At 53.5% G+C, this 19,679-nt stretch overlaps 3 protein-coding genes across 12 annotated transcripts in view; 1 reads left to right on the top strand and 2 right to left on the bottom strand.

The window, feature by feature from the left end:
* Positions 1-9,300, top strand: part of Ciz1 (CDKN1A interacting zinc finger protein 1) — a 15,867-nt gene extending 6,567 nt beyond the window's left edge. For 4 of the 10 annotated variants that reach the window (XM_028756938.1, XM_028756939.1, XM_028756937.1 and 1 more), the window contains 12 exons: positions 1,488-1,584; positions 1,701-1,809; positions 2,355-2,887; positions 3,123-3,223; positions 4,034-4,231; positions 5,347-5,471; positions 6,517-6,604; positions 7,030-7,143; positions 7,277-7,429; positions 8,330-8,399; positions 8,515-8,636; positions 8,957-9,300. In XM_028756938.1, the coding sequence (XP_028612771.1) occupies positions 1,488-1,584; positions 1,701-1,809; positions 2,355-2,887; positions 3,123-3,223; positions 4,034-4,231; positions 5,347-5,471; positions 6,517-6,604; positions 7,030-7,143; positions 7,277-7,429; positions 8,330-8,399; positions 8,515-8,636; positions 8,957-9,172 (1,926 nt within the window). In that variant the 3' untranslated portion in view covers positions 9,173-9,300. Of the gene's footprint in view, positions 1-348; positions 382-1,487; positions 1,585-1,700; positions 1,810-2,354; positions 2,888-3,122; positions 3,224-4,033; positions 4,232-5,346; positions 5,472-6,516; positions 6,605-7,029; positions 7,144-7,276; positions 7,430-7,969; positions 8,400-8,514; positions 8,637-8,956 lie in introns of those variants that run through there. The other 6 variants (XM_028756941.1, XM_028756940.1, XR_003709932.1 and 3 more) reach the window with 6 other exon arrangements.
* An 815-nt stretch (positions 9,301-10,115) lies between these two features.
* Positions 10,116-12,946, bottom strand: CUNH9orf16 (chromosome unknown C9orf16 homolog). Its single transcript, XM_028757064.1, has 2 exons — positions 12,728-12,946; positions 10,116-10,557 (listed from the first exon to the last, which is right to left on the bottom strand). Exons 1-2 carry the CDS (start codon positions 12,804-12,806, stop codon positions 10,385-10,387), a joined length of 252 nt encoding a protein of 83 aa, XP_028612897.1. The 5' UTR covers positions 12,807-12,946; the 3' UTR covers positions 10,116-10,384.
* Positions 12,947-15,700: 2,754 nt separating this feature from the next.
* On the bottom strand, positions 15,701-19,278 carry Lcn2 (lipocalin 2). Its single transcript, XM_028757130.1, has 6 exons — positions 18,981-19,278; positions 18,334-18,470; positions 17,139-17,218; positions 16,880-16,999; positions 16,583-16,684; positions 15,701-15,966 (listed from the first exon to the last, which is right to left on the bottom strand). The coding sequence occupies exons 1-6, from the start codon at positions 19,116-19,118 to the stop codon at positions 15,947-15,949; spliced, it is 597 nt and encodes a 198-aa protein (XP_028612963.1). The 5' UTR covers positions 19,119-19,278; the 3' UTR covers positions 15,701-15,946.
* Between the last annotated feature and the right edge of the window lie 401 nt (positions 19,279-19,679).

Here is a 19,679-nt window from a genome sequence, read left to right as displayed (position 1 = left end):
TCTCTCTCTCTCTCTCTTTTCTCTCTCTCTCTCTCTCTCTCTTTTCTCTCTCTCTCTCTCTTTTCTCTCTCTCTCTCTCTCTCTCTCTCTCTCTCTCTCTCTCTCTCTCTCTCACACACACACACACACACACACACACACATATTCTGTCCCTGTGTGTCTTTGCACTCTATACACAAAGTCCACTCCCAAGAGTATTCTAGGGCAGGAACGATGTTCTTAATTGCTTTGTTAGTCCTAGATCTATAGGAAGGCATTTCCCTCCAGAGGAGGACTCGGTCTTTACCCTTAGAATTATGCCTGGCCCACCAGGGTCTTGCTCTAACTGTGTTCCTGTTTTACATATAGGAAAACTGCAGCTGGCAGACTGGAGTGGTTGAGGTAGGCACAGAACCCAGGCCCCCTGACTCCCTGTGTCTTCCAGGGCAAGAACTCAGTAGTGTCTAAAGGGCCTAGAGTCCTGATGTGGGGTACAGAGTATTTCCCACCAGGACTAGAGACTTTAGCAGGATGCAGGGAAGTTATAGATGGCACCCACAGGCTTCCCATAGTGCCCAAGAAGTGGCTGGAGCCCTGTAGCCATCGTAAGGTGCTGGCCAGCAGTGCAGATGTGGCATCTGTCCTTCTGTGGGTCTTGGGTGTGTATGTGTGAGAGATGTTAATACAATAACCCAAATGCAATTAAGACTGGAAAGAAGTGAGACCCTGTTTTCCAACAAACACAGCAGCAAAACCCAGGAAATATTGCTAAAGGGGTCTAGACCTGGCCTGGGTAGCACTTTCCTTAAGGAAGCTTTGAGGCTCTAGTTGAAGGCTAGACACAAGAAGAGGTAGCGGGTGTGACCAGAGAAAGGCCAGGGAGGATGCACCAGGACAGGCGAAAGGTAGGAAGAAGGCGATGTTCAGAAGGGAAAGAGAGACCGCAGTCCAGAGCCTGAGAGTGGGAGGGGTAGACAGCTCCTGGCTTAGGATAAGGAGATTCCCACGACCAGGAGACCTGGGGAGAGTTCAAGCCAAAGGCTCTCTCTGGCTGCTTGTGGAACAGGGAGTGGGAAATCTGGATGACTAGGAGCCAAGAGACTTTTTTTGTGTCTCCCAAGTCAGGATCAAATAGCTAGATGGACACCTTAGACTTAACGTCTTCAGCCAGGCCCCTTTAGTCCCTTGAGATGGTGACGATCATTCTTTTCTTCTTTCTTCATTCTTGGCCTTGAAGTCACACCATGCCCTAATGGTGACAGTCGTTCTTGAGTAGGAGGGTATTTGCAAGTGAGGTGTAGGTTTAAAAAATGGGTTCTGAAGCTGGGCGGTGGTGGCGTGCACCTTTAGTCCCAGTATTCAGAGGCAGAGGCAGGTGAATCTCTGAGTTAGTTCGAGGCCAGCCTGGTCTACAGAGTGAGTTCCAGGACAGCCAGGGCTACACAGAGAAATCCTGTCTTGAACAGTCCTCTGCCTCCCATACCCAAATGGTTTCTAAAAAGAAATAGGATTCTTCTTCTCAGACGGTGCCTCTGGAAGACAGGGAAGACCCCACAGAGGGGTCTGAGGAGTCCACAGAGCTCCAGATGGAGGACACATCTGAAGGTGAGAGACAAGAGCTGCTGTCCTTCCCAAGGGACATCAGGGCTGGGGAGATCTTGGTGACAAGTAATTGGGGGCCATCTCCTGGAGCTATGTTTCTTCACCTGCCACCATTGCAGACCAAGATTCCCTAGTCTGCCCAGATGGCATGGTGAGTGAGCCCCAAATGCCTGAGCCTGAGCCTGATCCCTTTGAGGCGTTGGAACCACCAGCCAAAAGGTCCAGGAGGTGAGTGATGCTGGCCACGTGCTGGGGCTCAGAGGCCTGGAGCTCACCTGTAAAATTAGGCCTTGACCTCGACTTGGGGGAGGGTCACATTCATCCCTAGATTACCTGGGGGTGAGCCACCTGGAGGCCAAGCTGGGCAGCCAGGAGGAACGGGGCCTTGCAGAGTACATAGGTGGGGCCAGATTTATAGGGCTAATTAAAATCAGGTTGCAATTTGGAGATGGAGGGTCACTGCCCCTTCGTTTATTTAGTGAAACAGGCCCAGATAGCTTTAGAGCTTCCCATATCCCACAGTGTAAGTAGAATTAGGATTAGAAACTGGGTCATAGGTCTCTCGGGAGATAGAGCTTCGGTCCTCTTGGATTTGCTTCTTTGTTTTGTTTTCGTTTTTTGAGACAATCTCAGCTGACCTGGAACTCACTATGTAGACCAGGCTAGCCTCAAACTCTTCAGAAGAGATCCGCCTGTCTCTACCTCCCTATGGCTAGGATCAAAGGCATAGACCACCACAACTGGCTTTTTGATTATCTTTGGATCTTTGCTAGCTCAGAGGAGTCCAGCGAGAAAGGCCCTTCAGGACAGCCACAAGCAAGGGTCCAGCCTCAGACCCAGATGACAGCACCAAAGCAGACACAGACCCCAGATCAGCTCCCTGAACCACCAGAAGTCCAAGTACTGCCGCTTATCCAGCCACAGGTTCTGCAGATCCAGACCCAGCCAAAGCTGCACAAGCAGGCACAGACACAGACTTATCCAGAGCACTTAACGTCCCAGCAGAATCAGGTACAGTCACAGCCCCCACGGCAGGTGCAGCCACGGGAGACAGACCCACTGAAGCAAGCTCAGGCACAGACCCAGCCTCAGCCCCTCTGGCAGGTGCATTCGCAGAAGCAGGCCCAGACACAGACACATCCACAGGTATCTACCCAAGCACAGTCACAGGAGCAGACATCAGAGAAGACCCCGGACCAGCCTGAGACCTGGCCACAGGAGTCAGTACCCACACCAGAGCAAGCGACAGTTCCGGCCTGTGCCACGGAACCTCAGCAATCATGTAACGCTGCAGAAGCTAGGGGAGGTGAGCGAGTGTGGACTCCCCACCTGATCCAGCTCTGCCAAGCCCTTCTTTCTATGATCTGGCATTGTCTAGTCTTGACTGAGGACTGAGAGTTGGGCCTGGAGTACAGATCTGGAACTATCCCCATCTTGAACTTTAGGTTAATATCTGGACAGAGAAGCCAGCTCTTAGATCCAGATCTATCTGGACCCCAAATGGTAGACACTCTGGGAAAAGAACACCTATGTCATTTCAGACCCTGAGGAGGCCTTGCCAGAACCAGTAAGTGCCAAGAGCTGTGAAGACAGGAGCCGGGAGGCATCAGCTGGTGGCCTGGACGTGGGAGAGATGCTGGGGGTGCGTAGATGCCAGTGTAAACACGGGAGGGCCTACGAGCCTGGCAGTGGCGTGGTGTCTGCTTGCTCCAGGCTATCTAAGGGTCCCTCATTCTGTTTACCCACATGTGGAAAGGACAGAAGCCTTGTGCCTGGCGGCATGGGTAAGCCACATGGTGGTTCCTTTGTGATTGTATCTTTTTTCTTATGCTCTTGATGTGCTTTTGGTGGTAAAAGTCCCTTCTTGTCCCAGCCAACTCCATACTAGAGCCGCCAGCCCTTCTCACAGTGATGTCATTTCAGTACCTTGTGGGACTTGGGTCCCAGCGCTACCTTATAACAAAACTTTAAGTCAACTTCTTTTCTTCCTCGGATCTCAGTTTCCCCATCATGTGAGTGGTGATGTGGGTTGGACTTAGAATTAACCAGAGCTGCCGGGCAGTGGTGGCACATGCCTTTAATCCCAGCACTTGGGAGGCAGAGGCAGGCAGATTTCTGAGTTTGTGGCCAGCCTGGTCTACAGAGTGAGTTCCAGGACAGCCAGGGCTACACAGAGAAACCCTGTCTCGAAAAACTACAAACAAAACAACAAACAAACAAACAAAAGAATTAACCAGAGCTAGGTCAAGAGTGTGCTATACGTCTTTAATGCAGTCCTAGGGAGGAGGAGGCAGGCTGATCTCTGAGTTTCAGGCCAGCCTGGTCCACATAGTGAGACATATATATTCAATCTAGGTTCAAATCCTGACTATTGTATTCTCTGTAGGTTTGGGCAGTCACATAACCTAACCTAACCCAGAAGGTAGAAACCCTGTCTCTGCATCTGCTGTAGATGTGGGGGGCTGGGAGCTCCCTGAAGGTCACCATCCTGCAGAGTAGCAACAGCCGCGCTTTCAACACCACACCACTCACGTCTGGATCTCGCCCTGGGGACTCTGCCTCTGCTGCCCCTGCCCTTGCCAGCACACCCTCCAAGCAAAGTCTCCAGTTCTTCTGCTATATCTGTAAGGCCAGCTGCAGCAGCCAGCAGGTACTCAGGGTAGAGGAGGAGGGCTGGGCCTCCGGGTTTGCCTTTTCTACACTGCCTGGTGGACATACATCTGTGTAGGCATATTTCCTGATCACCTGGTAGAACAGGTTTTTAGGGTCTAGGAAAACCTGGTTCAAACCTGCTGTGGCTGGCCATCAAGGTCTTCAGAAGTAAATTCCACCCTTGGGTCTTTCCCTCCATGAGGACGGCACGAGCTTACCCTCACTGTACGTCGTAGGACTCAGCACTTGATGCTGAGTGAAGCTCTGCGTCCAGTTCTGGCCCAAGCAAGTGTGGTGGTACTAGTAATAGTGGTTACTCAGGAGCCTGAGGCAAGAGGGTTACCTGGTCAACTTAGTGAGAGCCTGCCTCAAAAGTTATTAAAAAAAAAAAAAGAAGCTAGAAAGTAGAAGCTTGGGATATAGCTCAGCCATTGCTTAACCTTCGAGAAGCAGAATGAATGAATAGTGGTCTTGGCTGGGACTACCAATTTCTTCCAGCTGCTTGGGGATTCGAAACAAGATCATGTGAGCACATGAGTTTCACATTGACCTGGGCAAGATAGCAAGAACTGAGTGTCTTTAAATTAAAAAAACAAGCACTTAAAAATGATTTACTTTGCTCCTGCGTCTACGTACCACATGGGTCTGATGCCTACGGAAGCCAGATGAAGGCACTAGATCCCCTACAGATGGAGTTACATGGTCGTGAGCCACCCTGTGGGTGCTAAGACTTCAACCCAGATCCTCAGGAAGAGTAGCCAGTGCTCTTAACCTCTGAGCCATCTCCCTAGGACCCCACCCCAGTTTCTTTTAATGCTCTTATGTTATTACCAATAGCCATTGTTATCTCTGTGATTGTGGTCCTCATCTGGGCAGGGCCACTTAGAGCCGTGTTCCTTATCAATGAAGCATATTTCCTCTATGCCTCAGTTTACCATCCCTGCCCTGGCCTACACTGAGCTGTGTAAAATAATGCCAGTTGTGGTAGTGCATGTTGGTAGGGCACGTGGGAGAAAGGGAGTCGGGAGGATCAGAGGCGTAGGGGCCATGATGTTGGAATTGTCCTTCCCTTGGCCGGGGCTCATGACCACTTCTGGCACATTCATGCTCCAGGAATTCCAGGATCACATGTCAGAGGCTCAGCACCAACAGCGGCTCGGGGAAATGCAACACTCGAGCCAGGCCTGCCTGCTGTCCCTGCTGCCCATGCCTCGGGACATCCTAGAGAGAGATTCGGAGTAAGTAGGGGCTGGCAGAGGCTCGTGTGGGTTAGGCAGCCTCACAGGCCAGGCCCTGAGTAGACTGGCTTCGAGGTCTGGCTGGGAGGTAAACCATCTGTGGATACCATTAACTCCAATTGTGATCATCAGTTCCTGTAAAATGTCTTGATGAGGGGTGTAGTGACAGTTTCCTAAGATCCCCTCCAGGTAAGAACACTGTGACATTCCTTTGGAAGGGAGGGGAGCTGTAATATAGAGCCCTGCCCCCGCTGGTCTGTGTGCTAGCCCCAACTAGAGAGGAACAATGGTAAGGATCAGGTCATCTTGTGGCCCTGGGCGAGACCTTCCCTGAGTCTATCCATTGTCACAGGGGATATGGTTGGTCTGAAATGTCCACCTGGAATCTGGAGCCAGCACCTGGTGTGAGAAGGCTTGGTGGGAAGGAAGCTACAGGTTCTGCCAGGTCCCAGTGGGGTGTCACAAGCCTGCAGGGCTGGAAAGTGTCATTGGAGAAAGCGGAGTCATATAGATGTGGGCCCTGGGAGATAAGGGTTGTGTCTCCTGGGGGAGCTGCCAGCTTCCTAGGGGGATCCAGGAACCTGGGTCACTTAGGAAGGCTCACAATTGCAGAGTATCAGCAACAAAGCCAGATGCGGTGACATTTGTGATCCCGGCACTTGGGAGGCTGAGACAGAAGGCACAAGAGTTTAAGGCCACTTATACAGTGAGATCTTCTAGTGAGCTGACTTATTCAGAATGACAGTAAACCCAGCTGAAGAAAAGGGTGACACAGTTGTCTGAATCAATGATGGTTCACTGAGAGCAGGGACTCTTGGCTGCTGTGCGTTTCGCCTGGCTGACAGGGAGCCCCCTCCCGTCGGTTAGCTCTCACTTATAGGAGAGTCAGGAATCGCTACTCTGTCCTTTGTCTTTTTGAGGCTGTGACTAGGATCCTGGCCCCTCGTATGCCCTAGCTTCTGAAGTGCAGCACGCTTCCCTTCTGAGCACTCTGGGCCTCATGATGAATATAGCATCATGCACTGCTTGCCTTTATTGCCATCAGAGATCCTCCGCCAAAACGCTGGTGCAACACCTGCCAGGTGTACTACGTGGGAGACCTGATCCAGCACCGCAGGACACAGGAGCACAAGGTACGAGCGTCACTCATGCTGCGAGGATCCCTGAGTGGGACACATCCAAGCCGGGGTGGGGGTGGGGGTGGAAGTAGGGGTGGGGTCTATTTTTGTCTCCATGTGACTGCTACTCATGTGGTTTCTGGTGAGTCAGTCATGTTCCTCTTTGGGCTTTCCTTCGCCCATCTGTTCAGTGTAGGCACCTGCTATTCAGCCCCTAGCTTATTGGGGTATCTCTGGCGGCTGTCCTCCTCCTATCCTGTCTCTGTTGCCACCAGCCACCCCACATAGTGCAGAGAAGTGGTTTTACATGTCCCAGTGCAGGGGGCAGAGCTGAGCTGGGCCTGAGGGTTTGAGAGGTGAGATCTCACTGGGCCACTGATAGGCTGGCTTGTACCTGGGGGCACTCCAGTGCACCATCTGTCCTGTCTGCCTTTCCCCAGGTTGCCAAACAATCCTTGAGGCCCTTCTGCACCATATGCAACCGCTGTTTCAAGACCCCTCGAAAGTTTGTAGAGCACATGAAGTCCCAGGGGCACAAGGACAAGGCCCAGGAGGTAACCCTAGCTACCCAAGTACAGCATGAAGCCTTCCCCTGAGCTCATAGAGCAGGTGGGGGGCCTAGAACCCTCAGGGGTGTATACTAGCTACCCACAGCCAGCCTAAGCCCCTCACACATTCCTCTGGCAGCTGAAGACACTTGAAAAGGAGACAGGCAGCCCAGATGAGGACCACTTCATCACCGTGGATGCCGTCGGTTGCTTCGAGAGTGGTCAAGAAGATGACGAGGATGACGATGATGAGGAAGAAGAGATTGAGGCTGAGGAGGAACTCTGCAAGCAGGTGTGTGGCGTGGGCGGTCGGTGGCTACTGGAGTCCAGAGGACATGCTGGCACTGACAGGCACTAACACGATGCAGTTATGGGCTGTGTCGTATCACCATGGAAATAAGCACAGAGGGACAGGTGAAACATGCAAGGGCCTTAAAGGCTGGCTGGGATAGCAACCATGGGGAAAAGGGAGGACAGAGGGGACAGTGTTGAGCAGGCACACAAGCCATGCGCAGCAGACGGTCCATGGTCCTGTGAGGCTTTGTCTAAGAGTTTCCTGCTGTTTCTGAACAAAGTAATAGAAATGCAGGTAGATTGGGGGTGAGGAGGGGAGGGCAGAGGGCAGAGGGCTAGGAGTTACAGTCCAGTGCCTACCTATGCATACGCAAAGCCCTAGATTCACCTCAGGAGGTGGGGTCATAGAAGCTTCAGCAGGAGGGAGGCTGAAGAAGGACTGAAAGCTCCAACTGTCATGTGTGATCAAGGTCCTGTCTTAGAAAAAACAAGGATGGAGAGATGACTGGGTGGTGAAAAGCATGTGCTGCTCTTCCAGGGAACCTGGGTTCAATTCCCCACACCCCTCTCAGGTCGCTCATAACTGCCTGTGCCTCCAGTTCCTGGAGACTGGACACCTCAGGTACCCATGCCCCCACACACTCAAACATATTGGAAAAAAGCAGCCTAAGAAAAGAAGGGTTTATTTTGGCTTGGGGGAAGGAAACCCACAAAGCATACATCAGAAGGACATAAGGGAGGCAGGATCAGCATGTGCCAAGGCTGAGGCGCCCACACTCAGCCACCTGCAAGCTGAGGGAATGGTTGTGCCCTGGAGACTGTGGGTGGGCTGCAGGCGCCTGACCTATGTCCAGGAGGGACCCAAGGCACCCCATCTGAGTTCTTACTCCCTCTCCAGATGAAGCCGAGAGAAACATCTTCAGAGCAATGGAAGGGCTCTGAGACATACAGCCCCAACACAGCCTATGGTAAGCCCCCAGGCATCTCAGCCAGGCACCCCAACCTCTGATCCCACCCAGAGCAGGTGTGATGCCCAGCTGGTGAGGGGGACTTAGGTATGCAGACCCTGGTGTCTGTCCGCAGGTGAGGACTTCCTGGTGCCAGTGACAGGCTATGTCTGCCGAATCTGTCACAAGTTCTACGACAGCAACTCAGAGTTGCGGCTCTCTCACTGCAAGTCCCTGGCCCACTTTGAGAACCTGCAGGTGAGTGGTCGTCTGACTGCCCTGCCCAGGGCCACAGTCTCTGGCCAAGCCAGCAGCAATCTGCTGTTGAACCAAGCCAGTTCCCAAGCATAGTCCCACAGAAGGGAGGGACTTGGGATTGGCTCTTTGTGTGATGTGTGTGTGTGTGTGTGTGTGTGTGTTTTGGAGCCTGTGGCTGGGGGTACTCCAGAGACTCGGGAGGATAAACATTTCACACAGAGTCACACAGCAGATCCATACTGTTTTGGCCCAAGTTGGGAAGCAGCTGATGACCAGGAGTGCCCTGGGCTAGGCCTAACTTTGAAAACTTTTGTATCCAGAAATACAAAGCCAAGAACCCCAGCCCTCCTACCCGGCCCGTGAGCCGCAAGTGTGCGATCAACGCCCGCAACGCCCTGACTGTACTGTTCGCCTCCAGCAGTGGCAGCAGCCGCCAGCCCAGCCCACAGGACACAGTGCAAATACCCAGCAAGGTGAAGCCGGGATCCCCTGGACTCATTCCTCCCCTTCGGCGTTCAACGCGCCTCAAAACCTGATAGAGGGGCTCTGGCCACTCAACCAGACTAGGGCCCAATCTGCTAATGCTTCCTAGGTATCCATGTGGAAGTGTTCATGTGATTGGTGTTTTTACTCAAAATCCAATAAAAAGTCAGTACTTTGGCTATGCAGTCCCCACCAGCACTGTGTCGGGGTGGGTGGGTGGGAGAAGGGCACCCAATCTCTCTGGACACAGTATGGTGGAGGACCAAGCAAGCCAAAATCAGGCTCCCTGAGATACAGGGGCTCAGGGATAAGACTACAAGGTGTGTCCCTTCTCTGAGCCTCAGTTTCCCTCAAAATATATTAGGGCTGGGACAGCAGCTTGGGAGAAAATCCTTATGGCTGGCGACCCTAGGAGATGGTCTTGCTCCTACCCTCAGGTTACAGATGCCTTAGCAGGGTCATGTGACTTGCCAAAACTCACAGACTGACAAACACCCAGCCTCTAACCAACTGCACCTCACAAAAACCAAAGTTAGGAACAGAGTTAGTATTAGGGGTGTCCTTGCCACTGAGATGCAGCTCTTGGTTCGCCAAGGCAAAGCCCTCCAAACCCAGAGACAGATGCAGTGAAGGGTCCATCCTTAGCTCTGCTGGAGATAAAGACAGCCTGGCTCATTCAGTACCAGCTGGAAAAAGGCAAGCTAAAAGTGGAAGGCACCAAGGTTTACTGTCAGATCCTAGGGGTGGTTACCCTGGTGAAAGGCCCTAGTGCCCGGGGAGCCAGACTGTATCACACACCATGCCGGAAGCAGCCACTAGAGGGCAATAACAAATAGGGAGGAAGCCTTGACCTCACCCACACCCTCAGGATCAGAAATGAAAGGTGGCTCAGAGCCCCAGTTCCATAACATGGCCCACGGGTCATGGTCTCTGCTCCATTTCCTTCCAGTGGCTGCTGGGGTCCTCATCCTGGCACAAAGAAGAAGGAGGCACTGGTGTGGGAGACATCTTTAATACAGACTCTCAGTCTGGGTGGCGGGGAGGGAGACTAGGAGCTGGGGAGGCAGACAAGTAGGTGAACTGTAGGACTGTGCCTGGCTCCAGGAAAGGTGATGGGCAGTGAGTGGGAACCGGTCCAGGCTGGTAGACCCACTAGGATCTGGAGGCCAGTACCTGAGATGGTGTCTAAGCCAAGTAGTATCTACCCAGGCCAGAACACGGCCTAGAGAGGTGAGGGTAGGGCCTGGTTGGGGGGCTTCCGGCACCTAGGGGCTGGTGTCACCAGGGGCCTCCCCAAGCTGTTGCTGGAATTCCAGGCGCGTCTGCCGGTTGGACTCCAGCAGCTCCTGGAGGCGGGCATGGAGGTGGTCATTCTTCTCCTCCAGGTGGTCCAGACAAGAGTTGATCTGATCCAACATAGAGTTGATGGCAGCGTACTCTGGGAGGAAAGGAAAGGACAGAGGGAAGGTCTCATGGCTCCTCAGGGCTGACAGACAACAGCACAAAGCCCTCTGCCCTTCACAGCTGCTGTGTCCGTCTCAGGCCCTTCGAATAGACGAATGGCCCTGCCTGGAAGGCACTGGGTAGCAGTCGTGTCCTTCCCTCTTGGATGATCACCACTTATTTTCCCCGTGTCTGGCACTACATCAGGCCTCTGCCCTGCTTCCCCAGCCTCCTGCTCTCCGCAGCAGTCCTTCAGGAATCACTTGCTGTGGTTATTTGGGTGCTGGTCTGCACTCCATCCGACTCACACTCTGCTATAAAGCTCTAGGAGGGGTGACAGGTCTTGTGTTCTCTGCTGTCTCCCCAGTTTCCTCGATGGCACAAATAAGCACTTACTGAATGAATGAGTGAATGCATGAATGAGTGAAGCCCTGGCTTTCCAGTCCCTGCTTTTGTTCAACTGTCTACCATCTAGAATTCATCGGCCACAACAACCCTTCAAGGACCAGCTCAAAATCCTCGATGTCTTCCCTCTTCTGAGAAGTCTTCCCCGGTCTCCTTCCTCTACAGCTTCTTTGACCTGCCTCTTGGCAAAGCTGTGTCCCCTTAGGACCCAAGGTCTGGGTCCGTGCCCACTGCGGGACCCACTTCCGAGCCAGCCCATGACTCAGAAGCACTCAGCTGCCAACTTGGGAACAAGGGGACAAGGGATGTATCTGATGGATTTAAGGAAGAGGCCCAGGGAGGGCGACGGGGACATGAGTGTAAATGGGCTACCTCTGAGGATGGTTCCCCTGACCCAAAGACGGCATCCTTTACAGAGGCTAAACAGCCTCTGAAGGCTGCTAGATCTTAGTCCATCTTCATGGCATCTGGTGACAGGGCCAAAACTCAGACCTGGGGGTCAGAGACCCTTACAATCCAGTCCCAGAACTGCTCCGGCCCAGCCACTCTTTAGAATGGGGTGGGGACTCTGAGGGTTCCAGTACACTGAGAGCTTGGTCAGGGCCTGGCCACAGCAAGTGCTTAATGGATAGCTGTCCCGACCCATCCTTTGCATTTTGTGGCAGGCTAGCAGAAGGGCTAGGAAAGGTGATATCTACGGCCTCCATCTATGTCCAGGGCACTTCTTAGCCATTGCACCTGTCCTGGGACAGCCTCTTTCCCACCATCCCAATGTCACTCAGGGGGAGTTACACCACCCCCTCACCAAGTCCCTTCATGATGCTCACCACGGCTGCCAGCAGTCACTGTTCCCCAGCAGTGCCCACCAGTGACCCACCACCTGCCTCCAGGTGGACGGCAACCTTTATTAAGAGCAGAACCCAGGTGGTGACAAAAATATTCTGAAATCGTTGTGACAATGACTATGCTGTAAATATATGAAACTGCAGAACTGTACAGTTTAAATGGTTCAATCTATAGTATGACCTACAGCTTAATAAAGTTTTTATAACAAAAGCATACCCCATCCTTATTGCACAGTAAGTCCTGCCTGCCCTCTAGGTAAGGCACCAGACTTCACTCAAAACAAAAAACAAAAACGCTTTCAGAAGGAACTTGTACACTGGGATCTTAGAAGCTAGCCATTTCTATCTCATTTTCCCTTAAATCCCGACACACCTCAATACAGAAGATGCCAATGTGCCCAATATTGCAGACGGGAAAACTGAGGTTCCCAAATAGGGAAAAGCAGTCTGGAGGCTGATGTGTACCCTGAGGTCCCTCTGCAGTGTTGTGCACCCACACAGTACTCAGTAAGCAGGTCACACCAGCAAAGCCAGGTGGCTGAGGTGCTGACTCAGCATAGTGGGGCTGCTAACACCTCCTGCAGAGCCATGCAGGACCCGCCCCCTCTTCAGCGAGGAAAGTGCCTGAAGCAAATCCCAAACCCACAAGCATCTCTGAAGCTGCCTCTGTTTCTCCATACGACAACAGAGCTGGTTAGCGACAGTTCTCCAGTACTGCAGCGCTCAGGGATCCGTTCGCTATTGCTCGCCATTGCCTCCGAGGTGGCTGTGGGGACAACTCCAGAGCCACTCGGGCAGAGTGAGACATCTCTTCAGTCCCTCCCACGCCCCATCCCCGCCTGACTCCAGATCTTAGGACAGTACTCCTGGCAAAGTAAAGGTGGTCTCAGCAACAGCCTCCCCTTCCCAGGTCACCTGCTTCCCCGAAGCTGTCATTCTCGCCTTCCGTGCCCGCATCCACCGGCATGCCTAGGTCCCCGTTGGGGCCCGACATTGCGGGCTCCGGCGCCGCAGAGGCCACGCGAAGATGGAACTCGGCGATCGTCGCGCGGAAAGCCGGCGCTGGGCGGAAGGCGCAAGCAGCTGATGGAACACCGGGCCGGAAGAATGGAACGCAGCGGCGCACCGGGGCCCGCCCTGAGCCCCGCCCAAAGCCCAGCCCGTGGGCCTCCGCGCAACCACGCCCTTAAGCTCCGCCCCTCCTTGCTTCCGCGATCTACCACGCCCACAAACATGGCTCCGCCCCCGTCCGCTCTCAAGCTCCTCCTTCTCTCGCTTCCGAGCCCCGCCCCTCTCCAGGCTGCATTGGTGGTCGGTCAGTGGAACGCGAGGACGCGCCGAAGGTCGGGCAGTAGAGACCTTGGCCCGCTAGAGCTTGGGAAAACTGAGGTTCCCAAACGGGCAAAAGCTGTCTGGAGGCTGATGTGTACCCTGAGGTCCCTCTGCAGTGTTGTGCACCCACACACAGTACTCAGTAAGCAGGTCACACCAGCAAAGCCAGGTGGCTGAGGTGCTGACTCAGCATAGTGGGACGCCCACCTGGCCAACACCTCCTGCAGAGCCATGCAGGACCCGCCCCCTCTTCAGCGAGGAAATGTACGCCCCTCTGCACCGTCGGAATCAGCACCTCTCTTCCCCAGTCACCAGGAATCCCCCTTTTTCCCATCTCCCCTTGGTGCTGCCAAAATGACCCACAACCCCTGTCCTATCTTGGCCAATCTTGGCCACATATCTTCTCTTAGGGCTCTCAAAGGCTACACTTTTCCGGTGAGATCAGATTCCAGCCCAGGACAGTAGACGTAATCGGTTTGATTCACTCCAATAAATATGACATGGGTTGGGAAAGAGTGTGAAGCGCTGTGTGTCAGGTTCCCAGTACAGAAAAGGCTTGGTGCACTCTGATGTAGGTGCACCTGGGGGCCGTGGAAGGTCTGTGTGCTAAGTGTTCCTGCTTGTGGCAGTCCATCATGGAAGACTTCATGAACACTGGGAGGGGAAAAGAAGCCTGTACAAAGTCAAACGTCCTGAACCACTTGTGAATTGGACCCAGAGGAGCAATCTGGGATCCAGCTCTGTGTCAGGGTGGTGTCTCAGGAACGATCCCTTACCAGGACTCCTATAGCCAGGACACCCTCATGGCATCATGTCACAGTGTCTATTCCAGAGTGCAGGCTATTCTTAACATAGGGGCTTTAGTAAAGCAGGGAGAGGAAGGGAAGTGGATTCTCTCCCAAACTCCAGAGGGAGCACAACCCTGTGGACACTGTGAAACTAAGGCAAGGGTGGGCATTTGGAACTGGAAGAGAGTACATGCAAGCTCTGGTAACTGGACATGTGTTGCAACTTGTTACAATGCCAATAGGAAGCTCATGTCTGCATTAGCCACAAAGAGGAATGAAAGCCCTGTTTGTGTTGAAGAGCTCAACAGCAGCGGCAGCAAGAGGCTGTGGGAATCTGACTTCCTTGGTCCAAAGAAGAAACTGGGTCTAGGCTAGAAGCAGTTAAGAACACATAGTGCGATGAACCGCAGCTCAATTCCCAGCATCTGCATTGGGCAGGTCATGTCCGCCTGTAGCACAGGCCCCAGGGAAAGCCATTGTCTCTGGCCTCCTCAGGCACTTAACATACGTGCACATCCTTATACACAGACAGACATGGAAAACCAATCAATCAATCAATAAAGCTGGAGGGTTGGCTCCGCAGTTAGGAGCACTGTTCTAAAGGATCTGGGTTCAATTCCCACCACCCATATGGTGGCTCATAACTGTGTGTAACTTCAGCTCCAGGTCCTCTGTCTCCTTCTCCTGGCCTCTATAAGAACTGTATATATGTGGCCTGCATACATACAAAGGAAGGCAAAATATCCATATAAATAAAATTAAATAAATAGAAAGCGGGGGGGGGTTTACGGCACACGCTTGGGAAGCAGAGTCAGGCGGATCTCTATGAGTTCGAAGCCAGTCTGCTCTACATCCCAGACCAATCAGGGATCCATAGTAGGACTCCTCAAAAGAAAGACTGGAGCCCAGGAGTGAGCAAGTGGGGTATAGCTTCCTTTCCTGGCTAGCCTTTAACCTTAGCTCTGCCTCTCAGCCTGGGATCTTCCTCACTGGCAGCTCAGGCTGGGCCAGCCCGATCTCTTCTCAAAGTCTCAGATTTCAACACTGTCTGGCAATCTGGTCCCAGGTCTGTCCTGTCCTCTGTAGAACAGAGGATGGGGCTGGTCACCACCTAGGCACACCTTTCTCCTCAGCCAAGGTGAAGGGACAGTGTGTGTGTGTGTGTGCGCGTGTGCGTGCGCACGCTGGGCTCATGTGGAACCCCAGAGGTCCTGGTGACCAGGAAAAGAAATGGGAGGGCTTTCCTGTGGTTAATGTGGAAGGGGACACCTGTCACCAATGGGGCATGGGGCCTTGTCAAGTATGACACAGGCCTAACCTCTATCCACATACCCTCCTGCCCTGGCTGCAGGCTCCCAGCAATCACAGGACCCAGACCTGTTGGGGATGGCTGTACCTCATATCCTCTCCAGGCTCTTCCAACTTCCCAGTCCTAGAAGGGCTACAGCTTTGGGCGTCTGTGGCAGGTGGCCAAGTGTAAGGTAGCCCTTGGAGACAAAGGCATGAAGAAGCTTGTACAACTCTGGGAGTTGACCCCAGGGCTTGACTAGGGGTACCAAGCCAAAACAGCAGTGAGGGCAGCATTATTCTATATGGGAGGACTTGGGGCAGTTGATGACCGTAGCAGGAAAGCTTGAAGGTAGGCTGGAGTTCTGGGGCCTTCTCTCTGTGGCCCTACCACCAGGCTGGAATGCTGTTGGTGTGACCCTACCCTTTGCCCTTTGCCCTTTGCCCCTCATTGTTATGGGGTAAGCAGTACAGACTCAGAGAATTTGGACATGTGTTTATTCAGCAGAAAGGGGGCGCCATAGATGGGTAAGTGTTAAGACAGGTGGCTGGGGCGTGCTGACCAAATAAGAAGAGGCATCAGATGCTCGTTGGTATCGCGGCTGGTGGTATGGGGCAGCCAGGTGGTTCTCTGGCAACAGCAAAGATGTAGTGGCAGACAGACAGACGGTATCCAAATAAACCATCAGGTCTCCGTGCATCCCAGTCAGCCACACTCACCACCTGTTCAGTTGTCAATGCATTGGTCTGTAGGAGAGAAACCTCATCAGAACAGAGCAGAGGGAACATGTGGGTGACCTCTGGCTGCCTGGGCCTTCTTTCGTGGTTGGGGCAGCAGAGTGACCTCTGCAGAGCAGACAGTGTGACAGAGAGGCATGAAGGGCTGCTGTGGGGGAGGGGGTGGCTATATAGTGCAAGTGTACCCAGGCTTTCTGCTTGTTTCCCCTCTGAGCCTTGGTAGCCTGGATGGAGTCTTCCACCCAGGCCACTTGAAAGCAAGATGTCTCTAAAGTCATGGGAATGGGAGGGGCCCAGGGCAGCAAGATTCAGGGTTTGGAGAGGAAATAGCCTTTGGTTGTAGGATGAGGTAGGTGGCTTGGGGCAGCAAGATGAGGAAGCTTGGACAGGAACCTGGAATCTTCATCTGGGCAAGTCCTGGGTCAGCTGCCAGAAGGAAAACTTGGGGCTGAGATCCCTGAGGACTGGATGGACCCTGAGGCGTCACACAGTCTCCCAGAGCTCAAAGTAGATCCCAGTGGTTAGAGCGGGGGATGAAGTTTTCCCTTCCCCTGGTAGGTCAGTACTAGCTCGGACAGTCCCCACATCCCCACATCCCTTGCCTGTCTCCCCAGCTGGCCATTACCGGTGGGGACAGAGAAAATGATGTTGTCATCCTTGAGGCCCAGAGACTTGGCAAAGCGGACAAAACGCTCCTTCAGTTCAGGGGACAGCTCCTTGGTTCTTCCTGCAACCAAGATTGCCAGAGAGCGGCCACAGGACACCCCATAAGTATGACTCAACTAGCAAACGAACCCTCAGATTTGCTCTCTGTGGAGGTCTGCAGAGAGACCACTCCCTGAAGGGGTTGGAGCTAAGACTTGGGATCCCAACCCTAGGTGTAATCTAAAGTTGAGTCCCTAAGGGTCAGGCAAGAACTCACCATACAGGGTAATTTTGAAGTATTGCTTGTTTTCATAAGTCTTCTGGAAAAATACCATGGCGAACTGGTTGTAGTCAGTGGTGGCCACTTGCACATGGTAGCTCTGTACCTGAGGATAGTCTGAGGGCATGAAGAAGGAGGGATGGGTTCTGTCTGCCCAAGCTAAGAGGAAGGGAAGTTCTCCCCAACTTTCAGAGTGGCTTTCCCCATAATAAAATATGGGTGGAGGGACAAGGACCCCACTGGACTCAGGACTCACTGTGAATATTCCCCAGGGTGAACTGGCCAGCCCTGGAACTTGGAACAAATGTTCTGATCCAGTATTGACAGCCCTTGTCCCTGTGGGAGAGATGAGAGTGAACAGGGACGTGACATAGGCTGGAATGTCCTTTGGACTAGAGCAGATGGGGCTAGCATTCTGATGTTGCCCACCCCTCTTCCTCCAACCCATAATGGCCTGCCACCAAACCTGGCAGGAGGCCCTACCCACCCATCTTAGATGTACCTAGGCCTTCCTTCTCCCTCTGAGTCTGCCCTGCCTGATCTTGCTGAGATCCTTCTCCTAGCACCCACTGACCATCCCCCCCACCCTCCCCTCCCATGCCTTTCGTAGGTGATCTTCCCATATACAAGAATCCAGGCCCCAGACACTACCCTACTCTTTTCCTCTGCTCCTTCTCTTGGCAGTTAATCCTGAGCTGCCAGCCTGCACCAAGCTAAGCACTATGCCCTTAACCCTTTGACCAGATGTGACATTTCCCTAAGTCCTGTTCGACCCCCTGCCTTGCATAGCTGAGCTCCCCAAACCTGTCATTCATCTGCCCTATGCTCCTCAGATATTCTGCTCCAACACCAGCCTACCCAGCTGCCAGAGGCAGTAAGTATCATACTGCAGGAGTGGCCCTGGCTCCCCTCTGCAGACCCACCCCACCCCGCACCCCACATCTCTTCCACTGGCTGCCTGCACTCCCCTTCACCATTCTTTCCACTCTCCCTTGTTCCAACTGAGCCACGATTCTCCTTGCAGAAGCCCCCAGCCAAGCCTTGGCATAGGGCGAGATGTCCAGAGGCTATTCCACTCACACCGAGTTGCTTGCTCAGATGGCCATGAGTAGCCAGTGCTCCTAACCACTGAGCCATCTCCCCAGCCCTTCCATCTTATTTTTGAGACAAGGTGAGCTCAATGATTGGATTTGATTGGCCGCCCAGCAAGTCCTAGGGCTCCTGACCCCTCCTCCTTCCCAGGGCTGGGATGCCACACTTGGCTCCTCTATTCATGGGAATGAACTCAGAATCTCCTGCTGACAGGGCATGCGTTCAGTGGCCAAGCTGTCTTCCTAGCTTTTCCTCTTGTTTCCCATAAATTCTGTGTCCTTCCCTCTTTGACAGAAGACAGGAGTGGGAGAAGGAAAGAGCAAGCAATGACCCAGTTCTGGGCTGGGACAGGGCCTCACCTGACCAGGATGGAGGTGACGTTGTAGCTATTGTTCTCTCGCAGCTCATAGACAGTGCTGTACATCGTAAAGCGGCCTTCTTTCTCTTTCTGGACCGCATTGCCTGCCAGGCCCACAACGTACCACCTGCCCCGGAACTGCAAGAAACGAGAGATGAGCCAGGGATGGCGTTACAGGCTGCTCCTCATGCTTTCCTCAGGTACCTTCAGGCACCCCAGCTGGAGGGCAGCAGGGCCCCAGGCTCAGTCTGTCTAGAGATACTGGCAGGAGTTAGCTTCTTCCAAGGCTAGACAAGATCCTAGCTGGAGTTAGCCCTGAGTTGGCAGGATGGGGTGGTCTTGGGAGAAAGATTGTTGGACTCTCATTTCCTCCTCAGTGAGGAGTAACTGAAGAGATTCCTACCTTACAGGAACAATGGAGATTAGGGGAGAGAAGGTTCAGACCTGTGAAGCTCTGTCAGAGTGACTGTCTGAGCAGCATGAGATGAGGTATCCCCTCGGACACAGAGTGAGGTTGAGCAGAAGCCTGGACCCTGGCCTCCCAGAGTCCTAGCCATCCTACCCAGTGCTGTCTGGGAAACCTTTGGCTTCTCCTCCCACCTGCTCTGTTTCCCTGGCCCCTTCTGCAGCAGCCCTTCAGGGTCCTACCTGATCAGTCCGGAAGCCTGGCTGCAAGGGGACATTGAGCAGAGATGGAGCAGGGATCAAGTTCTGAGTTGAATCCTGGGCCTGGCTCTGCAGGACTCCAAGCAGGACAAGGCCCAGACACAGGACACCCAGGCCCATGGTTTCTGCAGCTACTAGGTCCGATGTGTGCTGGAGAAGGAAGAGCAGAGTGAGGAGGACTCCTCAGGGGGACTCTTTATGGGTCTACCTGGCTGCCAGCCCCCCTGTCGGGTGGGGTAGTCCAGGAAGCCATGAAGTAATTGCCAGCACATCCTGTTGAAATACTTGGCAAGATTTCTGTCCCTCTCTCCCCCAGGTCGGAACTGTGCAAGGTTGAGCAACAGGAAGGGCTGCAGGGGGTGTGGGGGACTGGAGGGACATTCCCAGAGCTCTGAATTCTGGCAGGCACACGGGCACTGCTTATGGGTCAGCAGCTCAGATCTGGACAGCCTCCCTACCCCCATAACCCTCTAAGACTCCTAGCAAATCAGAAAGTGGTGAAGGCTCCCCTGCCCCACCCCCTGCACCCATACCTGCTGAAAACCAGAGCCATCTGAATACCAGACCCTGTGCTGCTTCCTTGTCTGGGGAAGGTTGAGGAAGCTGAGAGTGAATGTTCTAGACAGGGAAGAATGGGACGCCCTGTTCCGAGCCTGCCAAGCTCAGCCTTGGTCCTGGCAC

This window comes from Grammomys surdaster, unplaced genomic scaffold, assembly GCF_004785775.1.
Source record: "Grammomys surdaster isolate TR1022 unplaced genomic scaffold, NIH_TR_1.0 126133, whole genome shotgun sequence".
NCBI classification, from domain to species: Eukaryota; Metazoa; Chordata; class Mammalia; order Rodentia; family Muridae; genus Grammomys; species Grammomys surdaster.
Note: the sequence above shows the minus strand (reverse complement) of the source record. Positions and strands in the feature narration are given on the sequence as shown.